Raw genomic sequence first — 24,910 nt, forward strand, 5'->3', positions numbered from 1 at the left:
AAATATCTTGTTTGTCACTATTAATAAACTAACCTAATTATTTTACATGTTACTCGGATGTATTAGTTTATTTCCTAATGAATGTGAATATTACATTAAAATGAATGATTTTATTGTTTATCAATTAATTAAAATTTGATTTCAGAGATTTTGACAATTTCTTTTAAATAATTGCGCAGAGCTTTAACAGACTATAGATATAGGAATTTCAGTTATAGTTTCTAAATTTGCCTTAATAAACCTGATTATTTTACATGTTACTCGGATTTGTTCATTTATTTTGTCCTAATAAATGTCCATAAGTACAGTAAATTCTTTTAAATGATGGCGCAGAGCTTTAACAGACGTTAAATATAGGAACTTCGATTATTATAGTGTGTGAATTTGTCTTAATACTCCTTATAATTTTAAATGGTACTCGGAATTTGTTCGTTAATCTAAGTTTAACTAATAAGCAGTCTATTCGTTAACTTAGGTAAAATCGATGCGCCAGTTAAACTTTAACGCTCTGGGTGTAACATTTTGAATTCAAGAATGTCTAGACTTGATTGAGTCCAGCTGTTACTGCATTCAGGATTTAAAAGTTAAATTAAACAATAATAGAATAATTTTATTTTTTAACACTAGAGTTAGAGTAGGTAAAGAGTTTTTAAATGATACAATACATTTGTTCTTCTCTTCTTTTTAGTTTAAAATACTTTTGCATTATTCTGATTATAAAATAGCTACAATATTATAGCAGCGAAAATTATTGCAGTAAGAAAACTATCCTACCGTATTATTTTGAGTTATAATGCTACAAAAAATGTAGGTAGGTAGCTAAAAACAAAACTGTGGACAATATAGACATTGCGGGAAGAAAAAATAAGAAAATATAAACTTATATTCTTAAGATTAACCCAAATCGTGTGACAGTATTATATTATCATTTTTTCATCATACTCTATTATTCATATTTTACCTATAAATAGATATTAATTTTCAATGTATTTATCGCCTTTCAATTACAAAAACGGTGGACGATATAAAGAGGTTTCTAGAACAGTTCATTAGTTAAGTTCGTAAGGAAATTGCTCATTAAGCCACGTCGCTTACGTTATGTGATTATGGGCAGTCGCTCACACCGTAATTCAGAGAAGGCTTTTGGTTGAAACAAAACATTTTTTCAGTTATGTTTCGGTTTGAAACAAAGATTTTTTATAAAAAAAAACGTAAATGCAACGTAAAGTAGACGTTTTAGTAATGTGAGGAACTATAAATAAATAATTCATTAGAAAGCACAATATTAATGATTAGATTTCTGTAAGATTATAAAAAGACTGTCCCTCTCTCACATGTCTTTAAATATCTTAAAACGAATGTTTAAAAATATTAATTAAAATGAATGATAGTTATTCCTTTATAATGTAATAAACTATCACGATATTATGAAACCCTAGGATCGAATCAAAAGAAGGTAATTTTCTAACTAGATAAAAATCATACACCTGCCTAAAAAACAAAATAACAAACATTAACATTTATGCGATCAATACGTTCATATTAATAACAACGTACATTCCAATACTGTAGAATATACTAGTAAAACGTACCAAACAAAAAATAAAACCAAATTAATTGAAAAGTTGATACGCATCGGTGTAATATGGCGGCCGCTATATGAACAAGCGCCGCCGTATCCGGTCGTGGGCTGACTAAAACCATTACAGACTTTGTGTTTAATGAGTTTTTTTTACTTTCTACTTTAATTTTCGCTCTGAAACTATGAGTTTTAAGCTTTAATATGGTTTTATATACAAAGCTACCGTTTAAACAGTTTGGTTTTTAAATTGTCTACTTTTAGTAACTAAGTGAAGTAAAAGCTTCAAGTGAAAAAGCTTGAAAGCTTTTAGTAAAGACATTTAAATAATATGTAGTGTATTGATGTTGTTTTTTTTGAATAACTGGAATTGGAGCTTTTTGTCGTGAAAATTGTTTTCCGTAATTCGTGTAATTAAAATAACACAATGATTTATTTGTTCGGGAAAAAATGCTTTAAGAAACGACTTGATAATAGACTAGCTTTTCAATCTTATTCATAATATTTCTAAAACATAAATAATAAAAGTGTGGGACGGCCTACAACGCGATGGACAGACGACCTGATCAAAGTGGCGGGGAGCCGCTGGATTCAGGCCGCTAGTGATCGGTCGTTTTGGAAATCTTTGGGGGAGGCCTATGTCCTGCAGTGGACGTCCTGAAAGGCTGGAATGATGAAATAATAAAACATTTTAAATATATGAATATATTGTATTAATATTCAATTGAAACTGAAAATATTGGTTGACAATAATTGCTGTCACGTAGATCGCGTAGCAATTAACATTCCACCCTAAAAAACCTTATTAATACTAGAAAAATTAATTAATATAAATAATAAATATCAATGCAAGAAAACACAAATAGCACCAGATTAGTATAAAGGCAAAACATAAATCCATTGGATTCCAACGTCGAGGTCATGTTACTCTAACAAGGGGTACAATTTAACAGGGATCTTGACACGAATTACTGGCTATTCCATTCATATTATATTAATCCAATTGTGTTTAAGTCTAGGATAATAATAGATGGTCAATAAATTAATTGAGAATTGAATGTACGTAATGTTTTTTGTAGTTGCGTGATTTATATTTCGATAAGTAGTAATCGTATTGATTTTAAATATTGTGTTTGTTAAAATAAACATAATGTATCGCTCTTATATTAGGTTTCCGCCCGCGGCTTCGCACGCGCAGTCAAAGAAAAACCCACATAGTTCCCGTGGGATTTCTGGGATTGCGTCATTTTCCTGGGATAAAAAGTAGCCTATGTCCTTTCTCGGGTATCAAAATATCTCCATACCAAATTTCATGAAAATTGGTTCAGTAGTTTAGGCGTGATTGAGTAACAGACAGACAGACAGAGTTACTTTCGCATTTATAATATTAGTATGGAATGTAATCCTGTATTTTTGTGTGCAATAAAGAATGTTTCATTCTTTATTCATTCATTCATAATGTTTAAAATAAAATTTAATCGTAAAAAAATCACAAACCTTTTTTACCCGACTACGGCAAAGCAAAAGGAGGGTTATGATTTTGACAGGCTATGTATGTATGTATGTATGTATGTATGTATGTATGTATGTATGTATGTTCATCTGTTCCCTCGTAACTTCTAAACTACTTATCAGAATTCGACAAATGACATATCATTAGAAGCGTCTTAATTGTCCGCTGGTTATAGGCTATATGGGGTTTTTACAAAATCTAATGTGGCGCCCTCTAGCGGACAAAACATACAGAGTAAAAAAATAAAGTTAAGATAAATATGCCGTGTTTGGTATCATTTGAAAGCTTTTTACTTGCATATTTTGAATATATATATATATATTACTAGCATTTGCTTGTGACTTTACCTGTATTCATGGGCTGATTGCATATAATTCACATCTTTTCGTTGATAGCTTCTTTATTAGTTCATCAATTTACTTAACTTTTGTTAATATTATGCGCCACAAATACACTTTAACACCAAAATAGTACAAATAATAAAAAGTAAAAAAACTAAAACCCAACTACGACAAAAAACGACGCTGAAAAAGTATAAAACAAGATTTTCAGAATTCCACTATGTAGAGATAAATTTTCATGTTTGGAAAGGCGTAGTCACACGTTGTCAAAGTGCTACGGTAGATATATGTAACGTGTGACTACGCCTTTCCAAACATGAAAATTTATCTCTACATAGTGGAATTCTGAAAATCTTATTTTATACTTTTTCAGCGTCGTTTTTTGTCGTAGTTGGGTTTTAGTTTTTTTACTTTTTATTATTATAGTTATAGAATATTCGTATGGTATCATCATCACTGCATAGTATAAAACAAAGTCGCTTTCTCTGTCCCTATGTCCCTTTTTATGCTTAAATCTTTGAAACTACGTAACGGATTTTGATGCGGTTTTTTTTAATAGATGGAGTGATTCAAGAGGAAGGTTTTAGTATATAATTTATTAGGTATTGGACAAAGCGGGCGAAGCCGCGGGCGGTTAGCTAGTATTAGTATAAAAAAAGGAATAACATAATATTTTGTAAATCAAGTTGTCAAATTTGCAAGGACAAATATTGTATGAATATTTAAAGTAACAAAAAAATAACATATCGTTAAAAATAACATACCGTACATGTCCTAACATCTATCTTAATAAATAAAAAATAAGAAGTTGGATCGTGAACCTTCTACGAAAAGAAAATTGGAAAAATTTCCTCGTACAAAGCAAAGTCCCATAATAACTTTTGACAGTTCGTTGTGTTGGTTTAACTGATACGATTTATTATAGAAAACAAACGAATATAAACCATTAGATTTTTATAAAAACAACAAGTGAAACTTTTATAGCATCTATAGTAATCTTAATATATATAAATCTCGTGTTACAATGTTTGTCCTCAATGGACTCCTAAAATCCAACTTGAGAGATAGGATAGTTTAAACATGTAGGTACTACGGGCGAAGCCGCGGCGGACCGCTAGTCCGTATATATATTCTGTTTGTCATCGCATGACCAGTATTTTCGTGCGTTAATTAAATGTTCTTAGTTATCCTTGTTATTTTTAAACCTATTTTTATTTGGTAAAAAGTAGGCTTTCCATGGTAAAACTTTATTTAAATGATCGAGTAATATTTTATTTGTAGGCAGAATCTTTTAAATGACAGTAAACGACTTAATGCAATACATTTTGCAATTTTACATTTCAATCTATTTTATAAAACGTAATTTAAACCTTCAAAACTTACTCGAACAATAAATAACTCAAAACAAATAAATACGAGCAAAACAGAAACCTAACACCCAGCAAAAAGTTACTGTTAAATACGATTACACAAATAAATTAAACTTCGCAGGGTTAACCGTTAGAAAACGCCTAAATCTGTATAATCCTAAATTTCGAGCGTATAAACATGTAGGAGCTTAAACCTTTCCCAGAGTTAGGAGTATAACGTAGATGTTACGGATAGGTACTATTGTTTGGTTTAAACAAGGAATAACTATTTAGAAATTAAAGACTTTTTAACGGATTTTAAACGCGATTTATTCATTATATTATTTTCCCGACGTTTCTGACCGTTGTCTCCCCGTGACCACGTTCGCTGTAAAGTGTTCGAAACGTCAGGAAAATAATATGTAAAATGAATAAATCGCGTTTAAAATCCGTTAAAAAGTCTTTAATTTCTAAATGTATAATACTCGCGTAAAATCAAACACTAGAGGAATAACTATTCCTAGAAAAATCGTTTATTTAAATGTTTTTTTTTTTCATTCGACTTTCAAAAATGTGGTTGGTTCCTTCTGAATTCGACTGTACCTTGGACTGTACTTACCTATGTAATTATGTATGTCTTGGGTGGTTTTGTTCTTTGTGAAAAATAATTATTTATTGCGTTTTTTAATTTTGTATTAGGTATATATCTATTAACATTTTATTTATATTAGTTTAATTTGTTGTAGGGACTTTGATGATTCTTTGTAATAAACTTTGTGTAATACAATTAATAGAATGTAATAAAAATATATCAATAAAACACTCCCTTAATTAATACAATTACAAGGAATGTTACAACAGCCATTGAGACCTTTTTAGTAGGGTAATCCTGTAGAACTGCGGGAAAAGGGACGTCGAGTTGTGTTCCGGCTCGCCTCTATGGGACCCTTCGTAGGTACTGTGTTAAGTTATTCTTTGCCATTTCACGTTCACATAATTTATTATTACCTTAATATTTTAAAAGTCAAAAATATATCTATATATATAAAACTCAAAGGTGACTGATATAGTGATCTATCAACGCACAGCCCAAACCACTGGACGTATCGGGCTGAAATTTGGCATGCAGGTAGATGTCATAACGTAGGCGTCCCCTAAGAAAGGATTTTAGAAAATTCATCCCTTAAAGGGGTAAAAAAATAGGGGATGAAAGTTTGTATTATGTACATTTATCTTTTCCACGCAGGCGAAGCTGCGGGCAACAGCTAGTATAAAATAAAAAGAAACCTGAGTCGGTGTATGTGTGTGTGTGTGTGTGTCTCATATTAATTAGGTAGGTAAGCTTGAATGTTTAAAATTGCGTACCTGTTAATACATTTTATAAAATCAACAGCCATTTTATTTATGAAGTAAAAAAAATTGGAGGTATCTAGGAGGGTACTTAATTAATGTCATAAAGCTCTACACTAGCGTTTACGTCTAAATGCCTCCCAAAACAGGGCCCATAGACAAAGTAACAATTAAAAAACGATAACGAAGTTAGAAAAGGAAAAATGTATGGGACTGACTAATGTCTATCTAATGATAGACCACGTGATCTAACGCGGCGTATGTCAATCCCATACATTTTTGCCTTTTCTAACTTCGTTATCGTTTTTTAATTGTTACTTTGTCTAAGGCCCCAGGTGCGGTCGACAAAAAATACTTGTTACTCCTTTTGGTCGAACTTATTGCCTTACCACAAATTATTTCCCTAAATTCCAGAGTAATTGCAGGAACATTTGTTTTCCAAAAGACGCAAATAACCTATGCGATAGAATGTGACGTACTCCTAATGGGTTAACAATAGTATGTAATCCTCGAAGCGGATGTTTCTCACCTCCCGTGAAAAGGAGGGGGGAACGAGAGATAGGCGTGAGAGGGAGGGGGGAAAGATAAGATTTTAGAATAGGTGCCACACTGCCTGACAGTAGGAAGTTGAATAACCTTACCTCATTCTGTATCTCTATATCTTCTGTATTCAAAGTATCGCTAATATTTCAATATAATTCAGATGGTATATTAAATAACATAATGTTTTGATAATTAATATTCTAAACATAAGTTGCTAAAAGCTAAAATAAACCTACGAAATAAAGGAGAAGGCAAAAGAAGAGAAGGTATAATCACAGATTACCTAATAGCCTCTTGCTATAACTTCTATAATATTCGTTGAAGTATATTACTATCAAAATAAAAGTACAAATTGTGTCTTAAACATGGTTAGTATTACAGTAGAGCATAATATTGCTATGTGCCTTTCGCAATATTATTTTTTCTGAATTAAAATACATAAGGTTTCAATTAACAACCAATCACATCAAAAACAGAAATATGGTCATTAATTCTTAAGCCGTTTATTTCCCACTACATACGCTTATGTTGAATTGAAAAAAAACATTTGTTTACCCAAAACACGCAATGTAAAGTAAACAAAGGGATATAATTGCTGATCAGAACTTCAGCCGGAACCGCTTCGTGCAGGAAATTGGTAAACGCAGTGGTGCGGTGTGCCGTGTAGGTTATTGTTCGTTTTTTATCTGTATTGAAGTTAGTTAAAATGGAAATAGTTTTACATGTACCAAGATAAACAAAATACGTAGATTTGGAAATCTTCAGTTTTCGAAAAGATGAGGGTTACTATTTAATTTTGAAATCAAACAAAAAAAAAGAAATGCGAAAGTAACTTCCATTTGATATTGTGTTATTTCCTAATAAAGGCATTATCATTGTTATTTCCTAAGTACGTAAAAAAATAACACATTTTTACTTTAATATAATTAAAGTAAAATAAACAATTGACAACACAATTTATTAAAAATCGTAATCGTAGCTCGAGTATAAAACCCTGCGTCCAAAAAATCAGCTATTTCAAGATCGTAATTGTACCCAAGTACGGAAGTGGCCCAAGAGAGGAAATTGGTTCTCAAGGAATACGTGGAACGGCCAGTACTATTGTTACTTCCTTATTATTGGCCGAAAAATATTACCTACTTCACGATGAATTATTTACCTTTACAATATAAACTCTCCAGTAACTCGTATATGTACCTAGTACTTTTAATGACCTATGTAAGTCGTTGGGTGGTATAATAGACATAAATTTTGATTCACTTGTAGTTTTTCGCAAAAAAATTACTAAATTCTTGTTTAGTACAAAAATTCAGTAAAAAAAAGATGTTTAACGATTTATTTATTTTTATTTTTGTAATTAAATTTATTTAAGCACTTAAAATAACAGTAACGTAATTATATGTATAAGTTTTCTTGTGCATACCTGTAATTGGTGTATACATCACATTAATATTCGTTAGTTGTTTAGATCTAATTGTTATAATTTTTATGTATACTCTGTTGGTATGTCTAAATAAATAAATAAATAAATAAATATAAGCGGGTTCTTCGTCATTATAAGGTAAAACTAATTGTATTTAAAATAATAACTATCAAATTCTCTTTTAAACGAACACATGTCAATAACGCTAACATGGTTGATTAGTTTCGGATTAAATTTTGTATTATAATATATAAAAAGTCAAATAAAAATAAATAAATTTCAAAAGAATCTTATATTTTAAGTTAATATTGTATTGATGTGTTCAAAGTTAGTTATAAGTGATTGATTTACTTTTTACAAATATTTACAAGTCTGTAAAACATACATGTATTTTTGAGTCGAAATTATCTCAATGATATTCCAATATATTTTCAAACCAAATAAGTAATAAATAACATTTACTGCAAATACATTAAATTAAACTGACTCAAAAGGATAATTTAACGATTGTAATTATTAATATTCTGTTTCAGTAAAATGTACATTAATTATTGGATCCATATATATTAACAACCAAACATTTAAATCAATTGGATTCACTTTTATATAAAAAACGGGAATTATAATGTATTTAAAACAGAAATAAAAATACTTATAATTAATTAAAACTTATTGCTACTAATCTTTAACTTATAATACTCCCTTAAAAAATATCGAAATTTAACCATTTGGTAACACATTATGTATCTCTATTTTTTAAATAACCCTAAAAAGCCGGCGTAATAAATTAAATTTAAAAAGGCATATAACTTTTCATGAATAATTCATTACGACTTCCTTTCACCTTTTATCCCAATTTATCGACGTCTAAAGATTTTTATTTAGCTAGCAGGCCGATATGTTTGGTAAAACATTTTCTTATTAGAGGAAGATTTTTAATGAAAAGACTTTTCTGTTTTTCTTTACTATGGGTTTGTAAAACATTTGATTCAATGAGAAGGTAAACGAGTATGTACAAATCGGATTAGGTTATTATATAATTTTGAGATTTCTTATTAGTAAATTGATTTTATTTTGTTCAATAACCAAATTATTCTTAAGTTGATGTAGATGCCATTTGAGAGATACAACTTATTGATAAAATTATATGAAACCTTTCTCAGAATTTGATAATAAACTACAGAATGTTGTTATTTATCTTTATCGACCAGAGTATAATCTTATATCGCAAACTTTGAATGTTTAAATGTCTGTAATAAGCTCTGTGCAATTCATTTATGAAATTGTTTTAGGGTATAAAAATCCACTCAAGTGAAAGCAAATTCTCCAGTAAAAAATATGAAAACAATTCATATATTCTTTGAAGGCTATACAACTTCCTCATAGGCGACAGCGTCCTTCATGTAATATATGGAAAAAATATCCCAAAAGTGATCGTAAAATAGGAATCAGGAAAACCTACGGAAATATATCGGAGGGTTTGTTTGGTTGTATAGGAACTCAAACCAAGATTTGTTCCTGTATTATTTGTCGTAAAGTCGTGTATAAATTTTACAACAGCCTACCGATCGGAGATAACAATTTTTATGGAGCTACAAATTGCTTTTTAAATACGAAGCAGTTAATCACTTCACTAACTGTTAACAGGATTGTTCAAAATTGGCAATTTATTTCACATTCGCACATCATTGACATCAATTGAACACTGTTACGGACACTAATGTACGTGTTGTAAATATGTTGTCGCTGGTTGAACGCAAACGCTTTAAGTGTTACCTGCTTTTGTATTGTTTGTAATGGTTCCTACAAAAACCATAATTAATTGAGTGTACAACTTCGCTAAATGTATGCAAACAAAGCTTCTACAAAACTGTTTAAGTGCTCTTTACATTAATAAAGTAATAACAAACGCTAATGCTATTTCATTTGAACCTATTATTTTCATAAGCTGTAAAGAGTACGTTTGCAAATTCTATTTAGATTTCCTCTAATAAATGATCTATGACTGTCTTATATATTTCTATATCTATTTAAGTATTGCTTGCAAAACTATTTATCGTGTTTTGGGACTTGTATTTATTGAAACTGTAAATGATGAGTATTGTCATATTACTAGCATGATTGTTTAATTGCAGTTCCAAATATATGTGTGTATGTATAATAAATAACAGTTTTATGTGTTTTAGACCAAAAAGGTCGATATGCTGCACGAATACTTTCTTTCTTGACTGTTATGCACTCTATTGCACAATATATTATATTGATAGTAATATGGTCACAAATCTCTTTAGTACGAACTTCCTTTTATTAAATTCCACCAACAACCATGTCTGTTGTAACTGTCAGACCTTTGTCAAATTGTCTGTCACAAGTAAAATTTAATTTCTTGCGAGTGCTTGTGGCAAGTTAACACCAATTTATATAAGTACACAGTATGAGAAACACAGTATAGTAGCCTAATGATTATCTGCTGATAAAGCTTTTGTTTTTTTTCCTGGATTGTATAAGACCTATTAATTATACTTATTTTTTCACAAACTGAAAGCAATTTAACGTTCTTTAGGATTTATATCCAACAAAGGCTCAGCTTACATAAAATATATTTGCCCAACTCAAAGTTGTCTATCATTTACGCTCTTATGATTTGTGACCAGGTTATTATCAAGTGTGGTGGCACGTCAATCTTCTTGGTCTTCTCAAAGGCTATGTGTGCTTGGTGTATAGGACCAATGTTTCTTCTTGCAGGCCCGGAGCGCTAGCACCAGTAGCTTTAGGAGTGTAAGTCAGGTAATGACAATGTAATGCTTGATCATGCCTGACCATTCATGATGATTTTGTATTTGGATGATTTTGTTATTTTACTTTTGTTGGCAATGTATCGGGATTGCTATGTGAATGTGGAGGTACATTGCCAAAGTTTTGTGTCATGTCAACCATCTGCATTTTCAGTAGTTTACCACTAGCTGAGTATTAGACTGCGATCAAGGTAAGTCATACACGACTCGAAAGATATACACTCATGGACAGTTTTAAACGAACAATTAATTCGTCAATACAATTAAATTTATGAAATGCTACTGGTATAGCAAATTTCTTCACATTTAACTTAGGACAACAAAATTAATTCATAATATGTAGAAAGAAGATTTGTTTTAGTTTTTAAGTGTGAGAAAACCATATTTTATTTACATGAGAACATGAATATAAATCTGGACTTCATCCGTGTTCTTGAACAGTCCATTGATCCTGTATAATACATGGGAAATGGGTATCTATTGAAAAGTTGGGAAGAATAATTTATCAAGATACATATTATATTATGTCCATAAGTGTATACATATTCTGAACAGACGACAATTACAAAAACATCATTGAATATCGTTATAGATGTAGTTTCTAGAGTTATTAATTTCTAGTTTTTCAAATACGATTACTTAAACATTACGTACCACTTAATTTTCATTAAAAATATACCTATATGTTTTAGAATACTCAGTATTTTTTATCAATAAAAACCATTCGACATCTTGGAAGGAGTTGGTCCATTATAGATAACGTCCTGTGACCTAGAAACCTACTTTTGTCCCCAATTCAAGTTAAGTGTGAACTGCCATATTTCACTGTCATTTAAACAATGGAGAAGATTATGAAATCGTTATCATTTCAAACTATTATTGTGGATCTAGGGAAATGATGAAAAAATATGATTGATATATTTCGAGTAGAAGAATTTTCAAATTGAACAAAATGTGACAATATAATATATATTTTTAGCTTACGATTACTATTCGATTAGAATATTAATATTTGTATAAGAACATACTAAATTAAATCTACATTTCATAGAATCATCATCAAAAAGCAATCTGTAAAATTCACGAATTAAAATAAAGGACAAAATAATAAAAATATCTGTCGTTGACATTACGAGTAGGCAATCATTATTTTCAAGCATGCATTTAATCACTTTCAGGTATTAAAATACTGTAGAAGGTTATCTATCATATAGTAATACATTTAAGGCATTGTTATTTTGTTCGTTGGTAAAATTGAAAATGCAGAAATTTCACGGACTCCGCACTCAGCTCTCCTGACCGTACAAAAAGTTAAAATGAAAGTTTTTCGCATTACTTTGAATGCCTTTGGTAATTTTACTTGTTCATTTTACTCCGCTTTGTGGTTCTTTCCTATGTATGGTTTTAAATCAGAATGATAATGAAACGAGGATATTAAAGTAGGTACTGATTTTAAATAATGTATTTTTAATATTATAAGAGTTATAAGGTCGGAAACTATGGATTAAATTCTTAAAACTTAAAGTCTAATAACGTGCACAGGCCACAGGTTCTATAATAAAGTATCATATTAGTAGGAGGATAACTGTAAGGGATCTTAAATAAAAATTAATATATTGTGTTTGGTAGTTGCTATATTATGTATTTGAATGTATTCACATATAGACAGAATAGACATAAATTAGATCTGAAATCCATCACATGACGTGATTTCCGGTACAATACCGGATGCTGAAGATAACATCAATTAACAATAACTAAATCAATGTAACATAACAGTCAACAGCTAGTTTAACAAGGATTTATTACTATATAATACTAGACACTCAACCCGACTTTGGGTGGGCTGAATCACAACCTAGGGTTAAAAATGTCTCACAGAAATAATCTACGGGTGAAAATATTGTCCATTCTTCAAACACATAATTATCTAATATTTAGAACTTACACAGTTTACTATACTGTTTAGAATAAGGCTAGTACTATTATATTTTGTGACTCTTTATTTCATATGAATTTATTCGTTGGTTCGTGTTTTGACGTTCTGATGCAAATTCCTGGAAAACGACTCCGCGTCTGTCAATGAATTTTTCATTTAATTAGAACATAAATTGCTGCAACAGTAAAAATATTCTTGAATTTAAATGAAAGATTCTTTCTAAATTAATAAATAAAGTTTATTAGAATATCTCCCTCGACAACTTTTATTATTCTTTGCAGTTAGAAGACTAGTCGCCAGTCATCATCTCCATGAATTCTGAAAAGAAAAGTTTAATCTTACTGCAGCCAATTAAAATATATTTCAATGAGCACGTACTCAGTTAAAATAAATAAAAATCATTTATTAAATTTAACTAGGTATGGTAAAATTATTTAAATTTCAGAGAATATTCCTATTAATCTTTAGCAGTGCAAAAACGAATAAAGTAATTATAAAATGTTTACTTGTAATTCATATTAAATAAAATATAAAAATACCTCGACAAGTCAGGAATATAGAAAATGCTACTGTAACAAAATAAGATAATTTGGAAAATCCAAAAGTGCACGCCTCATCATTTTTTTTAAATAATTATTTATTAATTATTATTTTTGTTTATTTAATAACAATTAAACCACATCGAATCGGACCCTGAAAAATGAAAGGGTTCTATTCCTGAGCATACTCAAGCGTAAGAGAAAAAAAAATCGATTAGTAAAGTATTTCGGTCGCTATCGTGTTAACAAGAAAATCCTCCGCACATACAGACACACGGACGTCCAAGACAGAACTTTTTTAAACTGTTTTTTAACTAGTTTAAATAACAAAAATGACATCAAAAATATCATGAATGTTAAAAATAGTGTTTTTTCTTAATATGTGTGAGTATGTATTATCTTACAAGTGCAATATATGATACATAAAGACATTTTAAGTTTGAAAAATCAGATGTTTTGCGCGAAGTGACAGTAGTACCCACCTCAACGCTTCGCTTATGAGGCGTGCAATATGGCAGAAAGATGAGTACACTACCTATTAAAGATAATAATAAAATGCATTTAAGACCTACAATAACAAAGATCAAAATTTAGAACATCCTTCATTTCCAGGATTAGAAAACAATTATGTATATTCCGTACATACCATCAAAGTCCACAGTGCCTGATGCATCTGTATCAATCTCGGCGATCATCTCATTGAGTTGGTCTGGTGTGAGCTGATCATCTAACGCAGCAAGGATCTCTCTGAGGCTCGATGTGGGAATGTAGCCGTTACCTGAACATTGTGTATACTTGATTAGTGCTTCTTATACGTAAATATCATTAATATTGATATTATTATCTGCTGATTTTGTGAATAATTTGATGTTTTCAGAATTTTAATTGAGACAAAACAGAGCCCAGATTAGATCTTAACAACTAATAAAAGTACAGAATCGTGCGTAATTGATACATATAAAAAGAGCGTGTGTGTTTAGCAAGATTGAAAGATACAGAGTCGCTTTACTCCATAACGTGACGGTATTGCCATGACGCGACATTGTTTGACTCCCAAGAAGAACTTCTTTAGGCGCTTCAATAAAACATGATGACATGACATGAAACAGAAAGGGCAGAAGAGATGACGTCATATATGGTTTTTTAAGCTCTATAGGTATCAGATTATTTAGAAATTCTCAGAAACCAAAATTGTCGTTAGTACTTGTAATTTGTAGTTAATAATTGTGACGGCCGTAACTTTAGACATTAGCACTAACTTTTCATATCAGTGGGTATAAGTTCTGACAGTCAAATGATTATTGCGTTGTGTGCTCCACTTTTGTGAGGTGGAATTATTACCATCTGTTCAAGATATACGTGAATAATTATCTACGTTAATATTATAAAGTGTTCAAAACTAAAAAGTTCAAATTCAAAACTACCAAAGTCATATATTAATACTATTTACTTTATTTTCTTACTAATACAAAATTATACCAACATAAAATATAAGCTGGTGAATAAAATTTCTAAAATCAGAAGATAATTTAAACACATGTTACCCAATTTTCACTCATTATTAAATTACGTAGAACACAGTGCATGAAAGGTGATCTCAAAATAAACTTTTTCGAAAGGATTTACAATATAGATGCAGAAATAGAAACAGTTACTTGAAATGTGAATCATGAAATCGATAACAAACCAATAATCCCAAATTTTGAAATCGAAATTCCAGAACAAACCGTTAAACTCGAATGCTGTTTTATTTTTAAAATGCATTTAGCTAGCTGTAATTAATAATGGCCGATAAAACGTGCTCAGAATTGATGAGCTGACAATGGAAGTGCAGTAATGGAATTCCCGATAAATATGTTCGCAGGGCACATTAGTGCTGAAATAGAATACTAGATTTTCGCGCGTTGCGTAATGCCTATATATAAAATTGCATTTCCAATATCGAAATCGTATCGATTGGTTGGAAGCTTTTTGAGATTGTGATCTTGAATTTTATTTGCTACTGAACCATATTTTGATTTTGGCGATTACGTTTTTAAAAGTTTCGGAATCCTAATTCAAAGGCTCATAGAGGAGGTAACTCAGTGGGTTAATACGTTGATTTTGATTTAAATATAAATTTGTATAGTTTGTAACTGAATTTGCAACAGAGTAAGCAAGAGTTATTGTCAAAAATATTGGTGCTTGGTGATCTTGCGGCTCCTATGAACAATCATACGATTTTAATCCCAAAATTTTCGCTCATTTACATTTTTCTTGTATCAATAATGCGGATTTTTTTTGCATTGTGTTCTCCAATGTCAATTTGTGTCACTGGTTTTTAATTATTTCTTTGGAATATTAACAGGCACATATTCACAATACATAAGTTATAAGTATTCAACTTTTTCACAAAAGTAAGCGCTATTTTCCCAACAGCAAAACTGTGTCGATTAATCTGCGATTATTAAAGACCGCAAAGCTTGATTAAAATTCTTCACAATTCCCACTAGTCAAAGAAAATTTCTAGTTCTGATAATAAGAAATACATTGTTTCCAACAATTCTTACATTTGTTTCTAGTTTTAAATAGAGTACTAATAATTCTGCTCCCACGCGATGCTTAATATGAAATATAATAGCATTTTCATTTCAACCAGCCACTTCAGGCAATAATTTATCTGCGAGTAATATCTTTAAATCAAGTTTAAATTTTCAATAGCCAGAACAATGTTCGATATTTTCTTTTGGAAGTGGTACTTTGTTATAAATTTGGAGTTCTCTTAGTAACCAGATATTGGCTGATCTTAAATATTTTCTTTCGTATAACTATATTGTAAAGTTCATGAAATGAACGTTTAATTTAATGAAAAATTATCGGGTATTGAAGCTTTGTTTGTTATTTTGAGCAATATAAATTTCTACATTTGTCTTTATATTAAAAAATGTTGTGTGGTTTTTTGAAACCACGGTAAAAGTGAAACTTAGGCACAAAATTATCGTATTTCTACGATAATTATCGTACGGTTCGACCGTCACGCGACATGCGCTACACAGACCAAAAAGTTTGAGACGATGTAATAAAAGTTTCACTTTAAAAATGCCTTAGCAGTTCACTTCTAAGATTAGGTAATGCTGTCTTGGTTTAATAAATTTAGAACCATCTAAAAATTCATTTTGAAAAAATATCGTTTAATAATAATAAGTGCTCTCAACAAAAGTATTGTAATTGTTATTTCCCATGAAAAGCAACAAACCCTCTTTGTCATACAGCCTGAAAGCCTCTTTAAGCTCCTTTTGTAAGGCTTCGTCGTCCTCGTCCAAGAAATGTGTCGCAACTCGGACAAACGAATCGAAATTCAGCTTGCCTGATCCTGGAATAAAAATAGATTTGTGATAAATAAAATGTATTGGGGCGTACCTAAAATGTAAAATGAATAGAAGTGTTCTTTCATAACTATGAAGGGATAGAGCTTTTTTTAGTCATTTCTTTGGGTATTGACGAACGTTGGTTCTCTGACTTAAAGTATGGTTTCGATAAAGTATAAATAGTGCCGTTCTTCATATACCAATAAAATTATGGCGCTTTTCAGTGTAATCGACTAATTTAATTACATTATTGGTGCTGCAAACTGAATAATCAAAATTTATTCGCTAATAATTAGATAAAAAATCACTAATCACACTTAGATTGTTTATTCAGTCATATTTCCAGATAATCACTTAGATTGTTTATTCTATTACAAATAAAATACACTCAAAATACCTAAACATATATCCAATATGATAGTTTTATTGCTACTTATTCATACAGTGATATACCGTCCATTTTCTGACAAATATATCTTACATAATATTCCCAGGTTCAAACAAAACATTACAATTATAAACTGCTTTGCATTCCCGTAATACTTCGAGAAGAGATATTATTCTCTGGTAGCTTTAATTTTGTGGAATCTCCGAGCACGAAATCTGGAAGCTTAATTTGTACAAATGCTCTTGAACAGTACATAGTAATAAGGATAATAATATATGCTATATTAGAATGTGGTCTTGATAACCGTTTTGCTATAATGATGGCCTGCTTTTTTCAGCATTTTAGGTCGAAATAAAATTTATAATAAACCATGAAATTTTAGTATCCGAAGCGAGTACACGGCCGCCTCCTTGGTACAGAGGTTGACGCGTGAGCGTAGCACCGGGGGGCTTCACTTTTTTATGATATTTTAGATCACTTTAATATCCTAATATGCTGCGCTTTAGAAAACAATTTTTTCTATGTAGTAGTGAGATAGTAGCTACGTTCTTACGGCAACTGTAAGAAACTTTGAAATTTCGGATTTAAATCCGAAATTTAGGTTATTAGGACAATTGGCATAATATATTTCCGTAATTTCTGATATCACAATATAAACAAATATTAATATTGCATAGGTACTGCGCAATGCTGGTACAAATTCTTAACAAACAGTTTTGTATTATTTGCGACGAACTCGTCACAAGTGGAGCAAGTTTTGTTAAACTTTGTGCAGGATTGAATGTGGCAGAGATATACTCCTATTGTTATATCTCGGAGATAATATTAAATAAAGCATACAGTAAATATATATAGCTTGTACGGTTGTACCGGATTCCCCCAGATTTAAGCAGAATTGAAGAATAATATTATAACGTAGAGAATTGAATTGAATCTTTTCTTTTTATAATATTAGTTTATGTGTACTGTAAATTTTAAAGATTTAAATAAACAAGCACAGACGTGCAGTCAGTAGATATTAAAAGTGTTTATAAAATATATTAAATAGTTTAAAGCCTTCAGTCAGAGTCTAGAAAACTGAGTCTTTGACTCATCCAGCATCCTGTCATCCTGTTTGTTAAAGTGGTTATACGACACTAATTGTTACCTTTTATTAGAATAAAATAGCATTTCACTTTATATGTATATAGAAACGTTATTTACAAACTTCACAAACAGTCGTGAGGTTTGTAAATAGAAGGTACAAAAATATGATCCGAATTTTTTTACTACTTGTTATTTGCACACGTGTGATAACCCTTTTCCGTCAGAAAAATGTTTCCCGTGGGTTTTTATTTGAAGCATCATTTAAAAAGTTTAATTAAAATGCCTAAAATTCATTTAAACTTTTAAACGAGGCTCTGAAAATGACTAGTTATAATACAGACATTATTTATAATTAGTCTAACTATGGCTATGCTCACTTTAAATTTATCCCCAGGGCTATTCCGGTAAAAAGGGAAAAGAAAGGCTCTACGCCTTGCTTCTTCTAAAGGTCTTTTTACACTTTCATACGTGTAGAGAATATTAATTTCAATGTTTTTTCATTTAATTATTGCAGTTATTAAGCTCAATAATTACGAAATATCAAATCATTTTTACAATGGATTCTTTTTTCGAGCCCCGCCTGAAGTTTCATTAAAAATTTTCAAAATCTATTAATTACCTAACAGTTAATTAATAATAATTTGCTGTTTAGAAAAACGTACTTCTTTTATTTATATTATTTTATTTTTACGAATCGTTTATAGCTCACTTCTTACATAGTATTGGAATACAGACGTATAATATTTAAAATTTTGTCTCTAACATTAAGCCTTTCCAGTTAAAAGATCTCATGAACGGATAATTTCACCCGTCTAGCTAGACTGTCTTTTATTTGAAAAAAAGTTAAGATTCAACAGACCATAATGACATCGGATTTTATCCTCTTAAAGGACCCGGTTTCGAGAAAAAATAAAAGTTCTTCAACGAACTAGTTGTAATTTTACATACATAGGTATCTACTTATTTTGATGCTTACCAATTATTGTTTTAAATTTTATAATAATAATAATTTAATGATGAGGAATCTATAAAAACATGAATAGAGTGAGAAGATTGAACTCCTAGATTCTTGACATATTTTCAAATCGAATGATAAATTACTAAAACATCTCTGTACTCCATAATTGTGACCTTTATACCTAACTGGCTACGTAGGTATCTAATATTGTAAACAGTATATTAGTAGTTTAGTAATCCATTAAACAGTTCAAAATAAACATTCGCATACTTTTCTAATAAAGGATAATTAATCGAATCACAGTGAACTCATTACTTCCAATCATAGTTTCATCGCTACAATATTAAAGTGTGATTTTTACGAGACGTCAATCGAAGACAGTTTTAGTTCAAAGGTGCTTTGATGTTTTACAAGATGGCGGCAAGATTAAATTCCACGGTACGACAACTTTGCGACGTTCGCGTTGGTGAAAATTATTAGTTTTAAACTCGGCAAACTGGTTTTTAAAAAGTACCTCCTGTTATAAAAGTGTATGTATTAAATTAGAGTCGGCTACTGGAATTGCTATGATACTATGAAAATATTAAATTAGACACCTAGGTACTGGATACGGGAATTGTTATGACAGGTACTATGGAAGTTAAAATTACGTTCTTGTAGTTACGTATTGTATTTTGTTTGCTATTTCGTGTAGGTACTTAATAGCTACCTACTATTAATTATTAAATATTCTTTAACGAAAAATTTCCAGGCAAGCAATAATCTCTATAGGATATATGGACATAATATATTTTGTGAAGGAAAACCAATGTTGTATGTATTATAGATATATCTTGTATTTATTTTACTTCAAAAGACATCGATATATTAATTAGTTTGAAAATATATTCATAGAAATTAAAAAGCTCCTTGATACGGGCGCCGGGCGTTGGCGCGTGAGCGAACCGAGAGGGTTTTCATTCAATACCCGATGGATATTAATAAAATATTAAAATCTTGGCTGAAAACGACTATCAGTAAAATAGATGTGAAATTCATATTTTTTTAATATTATATTATGCATGTATACAGGGTGTCCCACTGTTGGTATACTAAGCTCAAAGGAGGTTATAGTTTTGCATACGCTGAGTACGTAAAAAATAATTCAAAAATTCCAGACGCATTTTTTTTTCAAATAGATGAATTCTTAAAACTCTATGTGTACACCCATAACAAGCGAGCCGCCCAACTTTGCCACCAGCACGTGAGTTATCGTTTAAGATTATGTTTTCATAGATAAAATGCTCATATTAGAGAAGCGGTATATGCCGGCTGCGCGAAGCTAGAGAAGAAAACATGGATTTTCAGGAAAAATTTAGCAAAAAATTTTGGACGTAATTTTTTTTTTAAGTATTTTTTACGTGATCAGTGTATGCAAAACTACAAGTTCCTTCGCGCTTATTATACCAAGAGCGGGACACCCTGTATACATACATTACAGCAAAACTAAAAGATCCTGTTAAAATTATGTAGAACGATGCGAAATGAATTGAATATGTTTAATTTTAGATACTTTAACGTTATTACATATAGATAATCGACATAAATTATACACAACAATATAGATTTATTGAAAAACAAAACTAGAACATACATTATAATAATATTACAAGACTCGAGAAAAAAGACGAATAAAATATACTAATTGTCCAAATATAAAAGCATCACATAGGTATTCTACAGGCTACAAACGAATTACAAGTTTAAATCTCTCAAATAACAACACTTACCATCAACATCCTCATTGTCCAGTCTCTGATCAAGCTCGTTATCGTCAAAGCTATGCACCATGGTGTTGAGGATCGTCCGCACTTTCTCCTTCTCGATCTTTCCTTGCTTACTGGAGTCGAACATGCTGAACGCACGGCGCAGCACTGAAATAATATGGGGAATTAGATCGAATTTAACATTTTATTAAGCTATTGCATAGCTTCTATCGCGGGCCTTGAGCGCGGGGACCGATTCGAGAAATTCCGTAACGAAAAAACCTCACGCTCCCCACTCCAACGGCAACGGAGTTGTGGCTTGAAGGCATGGTATGCAATAGCTTTACCGCGGCAGTCCCCGAGTGCCACATGTCTTTTTTTTCATTATAATTCACTATAATAAGCTATTTTTTATCCTACTAATATTATACCTAAATGCGAAAGTTTGTGAGGATGGATGGATGGATGTATGTTTGTTACTCTTTCACGCAAATACTACGGAACCGATTACAATGAAATTTGGTACGTAGATAGCTGAAGACTCAGAATAAGACATAGGCAGTCTGGAAATATCACAAGAATGAGAGCTATACGGGTTTTTTACCTTTTCAATATTTTCATAATCACATTCATTATACATAAATGTTTTTAATACGATACTTAGGTATTTGGTATTTGTTTATTAATTATTAAGACATTTTTTGTTATTCATTTTATTTGATCGCAAATGCAACAACTAAGTTAAATGTGTGAGTACCTATGTATATCCAATAACATGTTACCGGAAATGTATTAAATCCGTCATTGATACAATTAGTAGGAAATATTGTATGTAATTCCTAGAATCTGTTGCTCGCTGTCTTTATTAATTTTTTTTGATAGCATTTTCCAGAATTTGTATTTATTCAATAATTTTTAAGCTATTGCATAGCTTCTATCGCGGGCCTTGAGCGCGGGGACCGAATCGAGAAATTCCGTAACGAAAAAACCTCACGCTCCCCACTCCGACGGACACGGAGGTGTGGCTTGAAGGCATGCTAATGCTATGCAATAGCTTTACCGCGACAGTCCCCGAGTGCCACACGTCTTTTTTTAACCCTTAATTTGGCACTGTATGTACCGTCATACATGAACTTGAAAAAAAAAAATTGTTAAAATAATTACATCTTCCGTGTGGAAAATTAACATTCTTATGTTGCAACACTAACTGTTATTGGGTGGAAAAAATAAACACACATGTAGCAACATTTATTTTGACATAAATTGAAAAAAATGGCTACCCGGCGGACGTCAACTGCGTTGTCCAAGGTATTTATTCTATTATTATGAATATTACTTAGTTTAGGACAGGTGTAATGACTAAAATGTATGCTTTATTGTGTAATGGAATAAGTGTGATAATAATTGTGATGTTTCTATTACATTGAATGGTTCTATTTTGATCACTAACATGATGTATGACGTGACATACACTGCCAAGTTTGTAACGAAACACCCGCCATTTTGTTTGTATGTCACGGCATACATTGCCAATTTGAGGATGCTTTTTTTATATACTTGGTTTTATAGCACGCTTTATTTTCTTTGTCGGCAGCAAAAATTTCTAACTCGTGGTGGTAGAATTTTAGCGCTTGTGCCTGCTGAGCATGCACCCTCAACGGTAGCGATGAATTACGTGTGCGCACCCCGCTTTCCGCGACATCTTCTTCTGCACCTTCTATAGATAAGCTCAATGGAAAGGCTCAATTTTTTAGATGATGATGAAGACCCCCCCCGACCAGAATGTTCGACTCACACCAATTTTTCGAAGCGTGTATTCAAGCCCGTCCCTAGAACCAAATTGTAAAAAAATTCCAATCCTGAGTGACATTCCGTCACTCCCAGCAACCCCTGCACTTCCTGAACCCCCCGCACCGCCTGAACCAACAGCAAGTGGCTCCATAACTGGCTTAGTTGCAGCTCGCATAAGGGCTTCTTCCAAGTCGCGTCCCAGAAATACCAGATCGCAACGGCCCACTGTTTCTGCTGTTAGACGACCTAGACGAATCACCAAGTTCACTCTGAACTATCAGTGGAAAAAAACGGTTTTTCGACACAAGGCAACTGTAGAAGAAGACTCAGATCTTACCGACATATTAAACGAAACTTCACTTAGTTATTTCTATAATTTCTTTTCCCCTGACGTTTTAGTAGACATCGTAGAGCAAACAAACTCATACGCAGTATTCAAAACTGGGCGCTCTCTTGGCTTGACCGAAGATGAATTGCGAGATTTTTTAGCAATTCATATTATAATGGGTGTTGTTAGTATGCCATCGTACACCGATTACTGGAGTTTGCGGTACAGATACGATCCCATAGCCGATTTGATGTCTCTAAAACGGTATCAACAATGAATATCGGCACTTGGCAATGTATGCTGTGACATACACTGTTTTTCAGGAAATCTGAAGTTCCTATATTTTTTTTACCATTTTTTTGTAACACCTATAAATGTCTACAATAAATTTTTATAAAAATAAAATTGATTTTATTACATTTTATTCTTTGCCAAATTAAGGGTTAATACTCGGCACCATACATATTACATATTATGCCATTTCATATTGATACTAAATTTATTTATAAGGAAAAAACTACGCCCTAATAAATATTGTAAGTATTATTTTTAAATTAATTGCTGTAAAAGATAATTGATATAAAATTATTAAATATTTAGCCATGTTAAAAAGCCGCAAATTAACAATAGCACGGAATACTGAGGTTTTCTGCTGGCAAGCGCCCCGTGAAATGACTCTTGGTACATAAATAATATGCTAATAGCTCCCACCCCTGCGGTCTAGCAATTTGCCTCGGTTTAAGTTTTTTTTTTAGTTGCCATGATACGACATTTCCATTTCACAGTATTTATTGTTTTTATTTTTATTTGAAAGCGCGGGAAATCGCATATTTTTACTGATCCATTAAAAATAAAAATTAGATGTATTATATTTCGCTATTCTTTAATTTAAACAATTAAAAAAGCTAATTAAAGAAAGACTTACTCGTTATTTGTTCGTCGTCAATTTGATTGTTCTGTAACATAAAATAAACTTATAATCACAACCTCTCAACTCCTTTAAATCACTGGCATAATAAAAAAACACACCATTTTAAAATTCGAACGCTATCCTTAAAAAAAAGGAATGACAGGATAAAGCGCGGGCTGTCAAACTGCGCGCGCACCCCGACACCAACTGGACGAAGCAGCTTACTGCTGACGAGAAATCGAAACCTATGAAGAATGTTTGGAAATACGGAATGTACACAATAAACGTCTACTTTTATTGCCCCAAATCTAAATCCAGACCAACACATATGCTTGAAAAGACGGCCTAGCGACAATTAAATTTTATGATAGCAGTAAAATATAATGTCATAATTATGATCTATACAAACTTAAAACTACGAGAGACCATTCATGTATTTGATTGAAATATTACAATTAGAATAGACAATAACCACAGATTTATTTATAATAATATTGTCATCACATTTTTCAATTCCTTTTAATTCAATTTTCATAGAAAAAGTTTGTCGTTCTTTCACGCGTTTTCTAGAAAACTAATAAAATAGTTTTTGCACAAAAAATATTTTACAGTGATTCACTAAACATAGTTGACAAACGTTTTATCGCTTACCTAAACACATATTTTTCTGTTGGAAATTAAAAAAAATCTCAGTCTTAGTGTAGAGTCAATAGTATTTTTAGTTATAATTATTTTACGCCCTAACACATCCCAATTTTAACTCAAAGGACGGTTTAGGATCGAACCAAAACATCCTACCCTATTACCAGGAAAACCCAAAAGTAACTATAGAAGGAAAGCCTTACATATAACTACTTCCAAACTCGGCTCACGTCTTGCGCTAAAAATCAGATAGGTCAGCAGGTTAAACATTTCCTAAGATCAATAAACGACTTGCCAGTTCCTTTCGGCAGTATTATAACTTACTTTTGCAAGTGTGATTTGAT

The 24,910-nt window shown here is 31.3% G+C and overlaps 1 protein-coding gene across 1 annotated transcript; it reads right to left on the reverse strand.

Annotated features, from left to right (window-relative positions):
• Nucleotides 1-12,814: 12,814 nt before the first annotated feature.
• LOC149903607 (troponin C-like) lies at nucleotides 12,815-24,178 on the reverse strand. Its single transcript, XM_090108554.1, has 6 exons — nucleotides 24,044-24,178; nucleotides 23,940-23,970; nucleotides 20,920-21,063; nucleotides 16,607-16,723; nucleotides 14,018-14,149; nucleotides 12,815-13,150 (listed from the first exon to the last, which is right to left on the reverse strand). Exons 1-6 carry the CDS (start codon nucleotides 24,044-24,046, stop codon nucleotides 13,122-13,124), a joined length of 456 nt encoding a protein of 151 aa, XP_089964680.1. The 5' UTR covers nucleotides 24,047-24,178; the 3' UTR covers nucleotides 12,815-13,121.
• Nucleotides 24,179-24,910: the final 732 nt, after the last annotated feature.

Source organism: Colias eurytheme, chromosome 13, assembly GCF_061535395.1.
Source record: "Colias eurytheme isolate Ceu_HAF_F1 chromosome 13, ilColEury1 Martin Lab GWU primary, whole genome shotgun sequence".
In the NCBI taxonomy this organism is placed as follows: Eukaryota; Metazoa; Arthropoda; class Insecta; order Lepidoptera; family Pieridae; genus Colias; species Colias eurytheme.

Excerpts from the sequence above, each read along its gene's own strand:
- LOC149903607 (XM_090108554.1), bottom strand. Across the intron at positions 21,064-23,939 it reads TGACGACGAACAAATAACGA|TGCTGCGCCGTGCGTTCAGC; the intron begins GTAAGTCTTTCT and ends ATATTATTTCAG. Across the intron at positions 16,724-20,919 it reads GGACAATGAGGATGTTGATG|GATCAGGCAAGCTGAATTTC; the intron begins GTAAGTGTTGTT and ends TTTTTATTCCAG.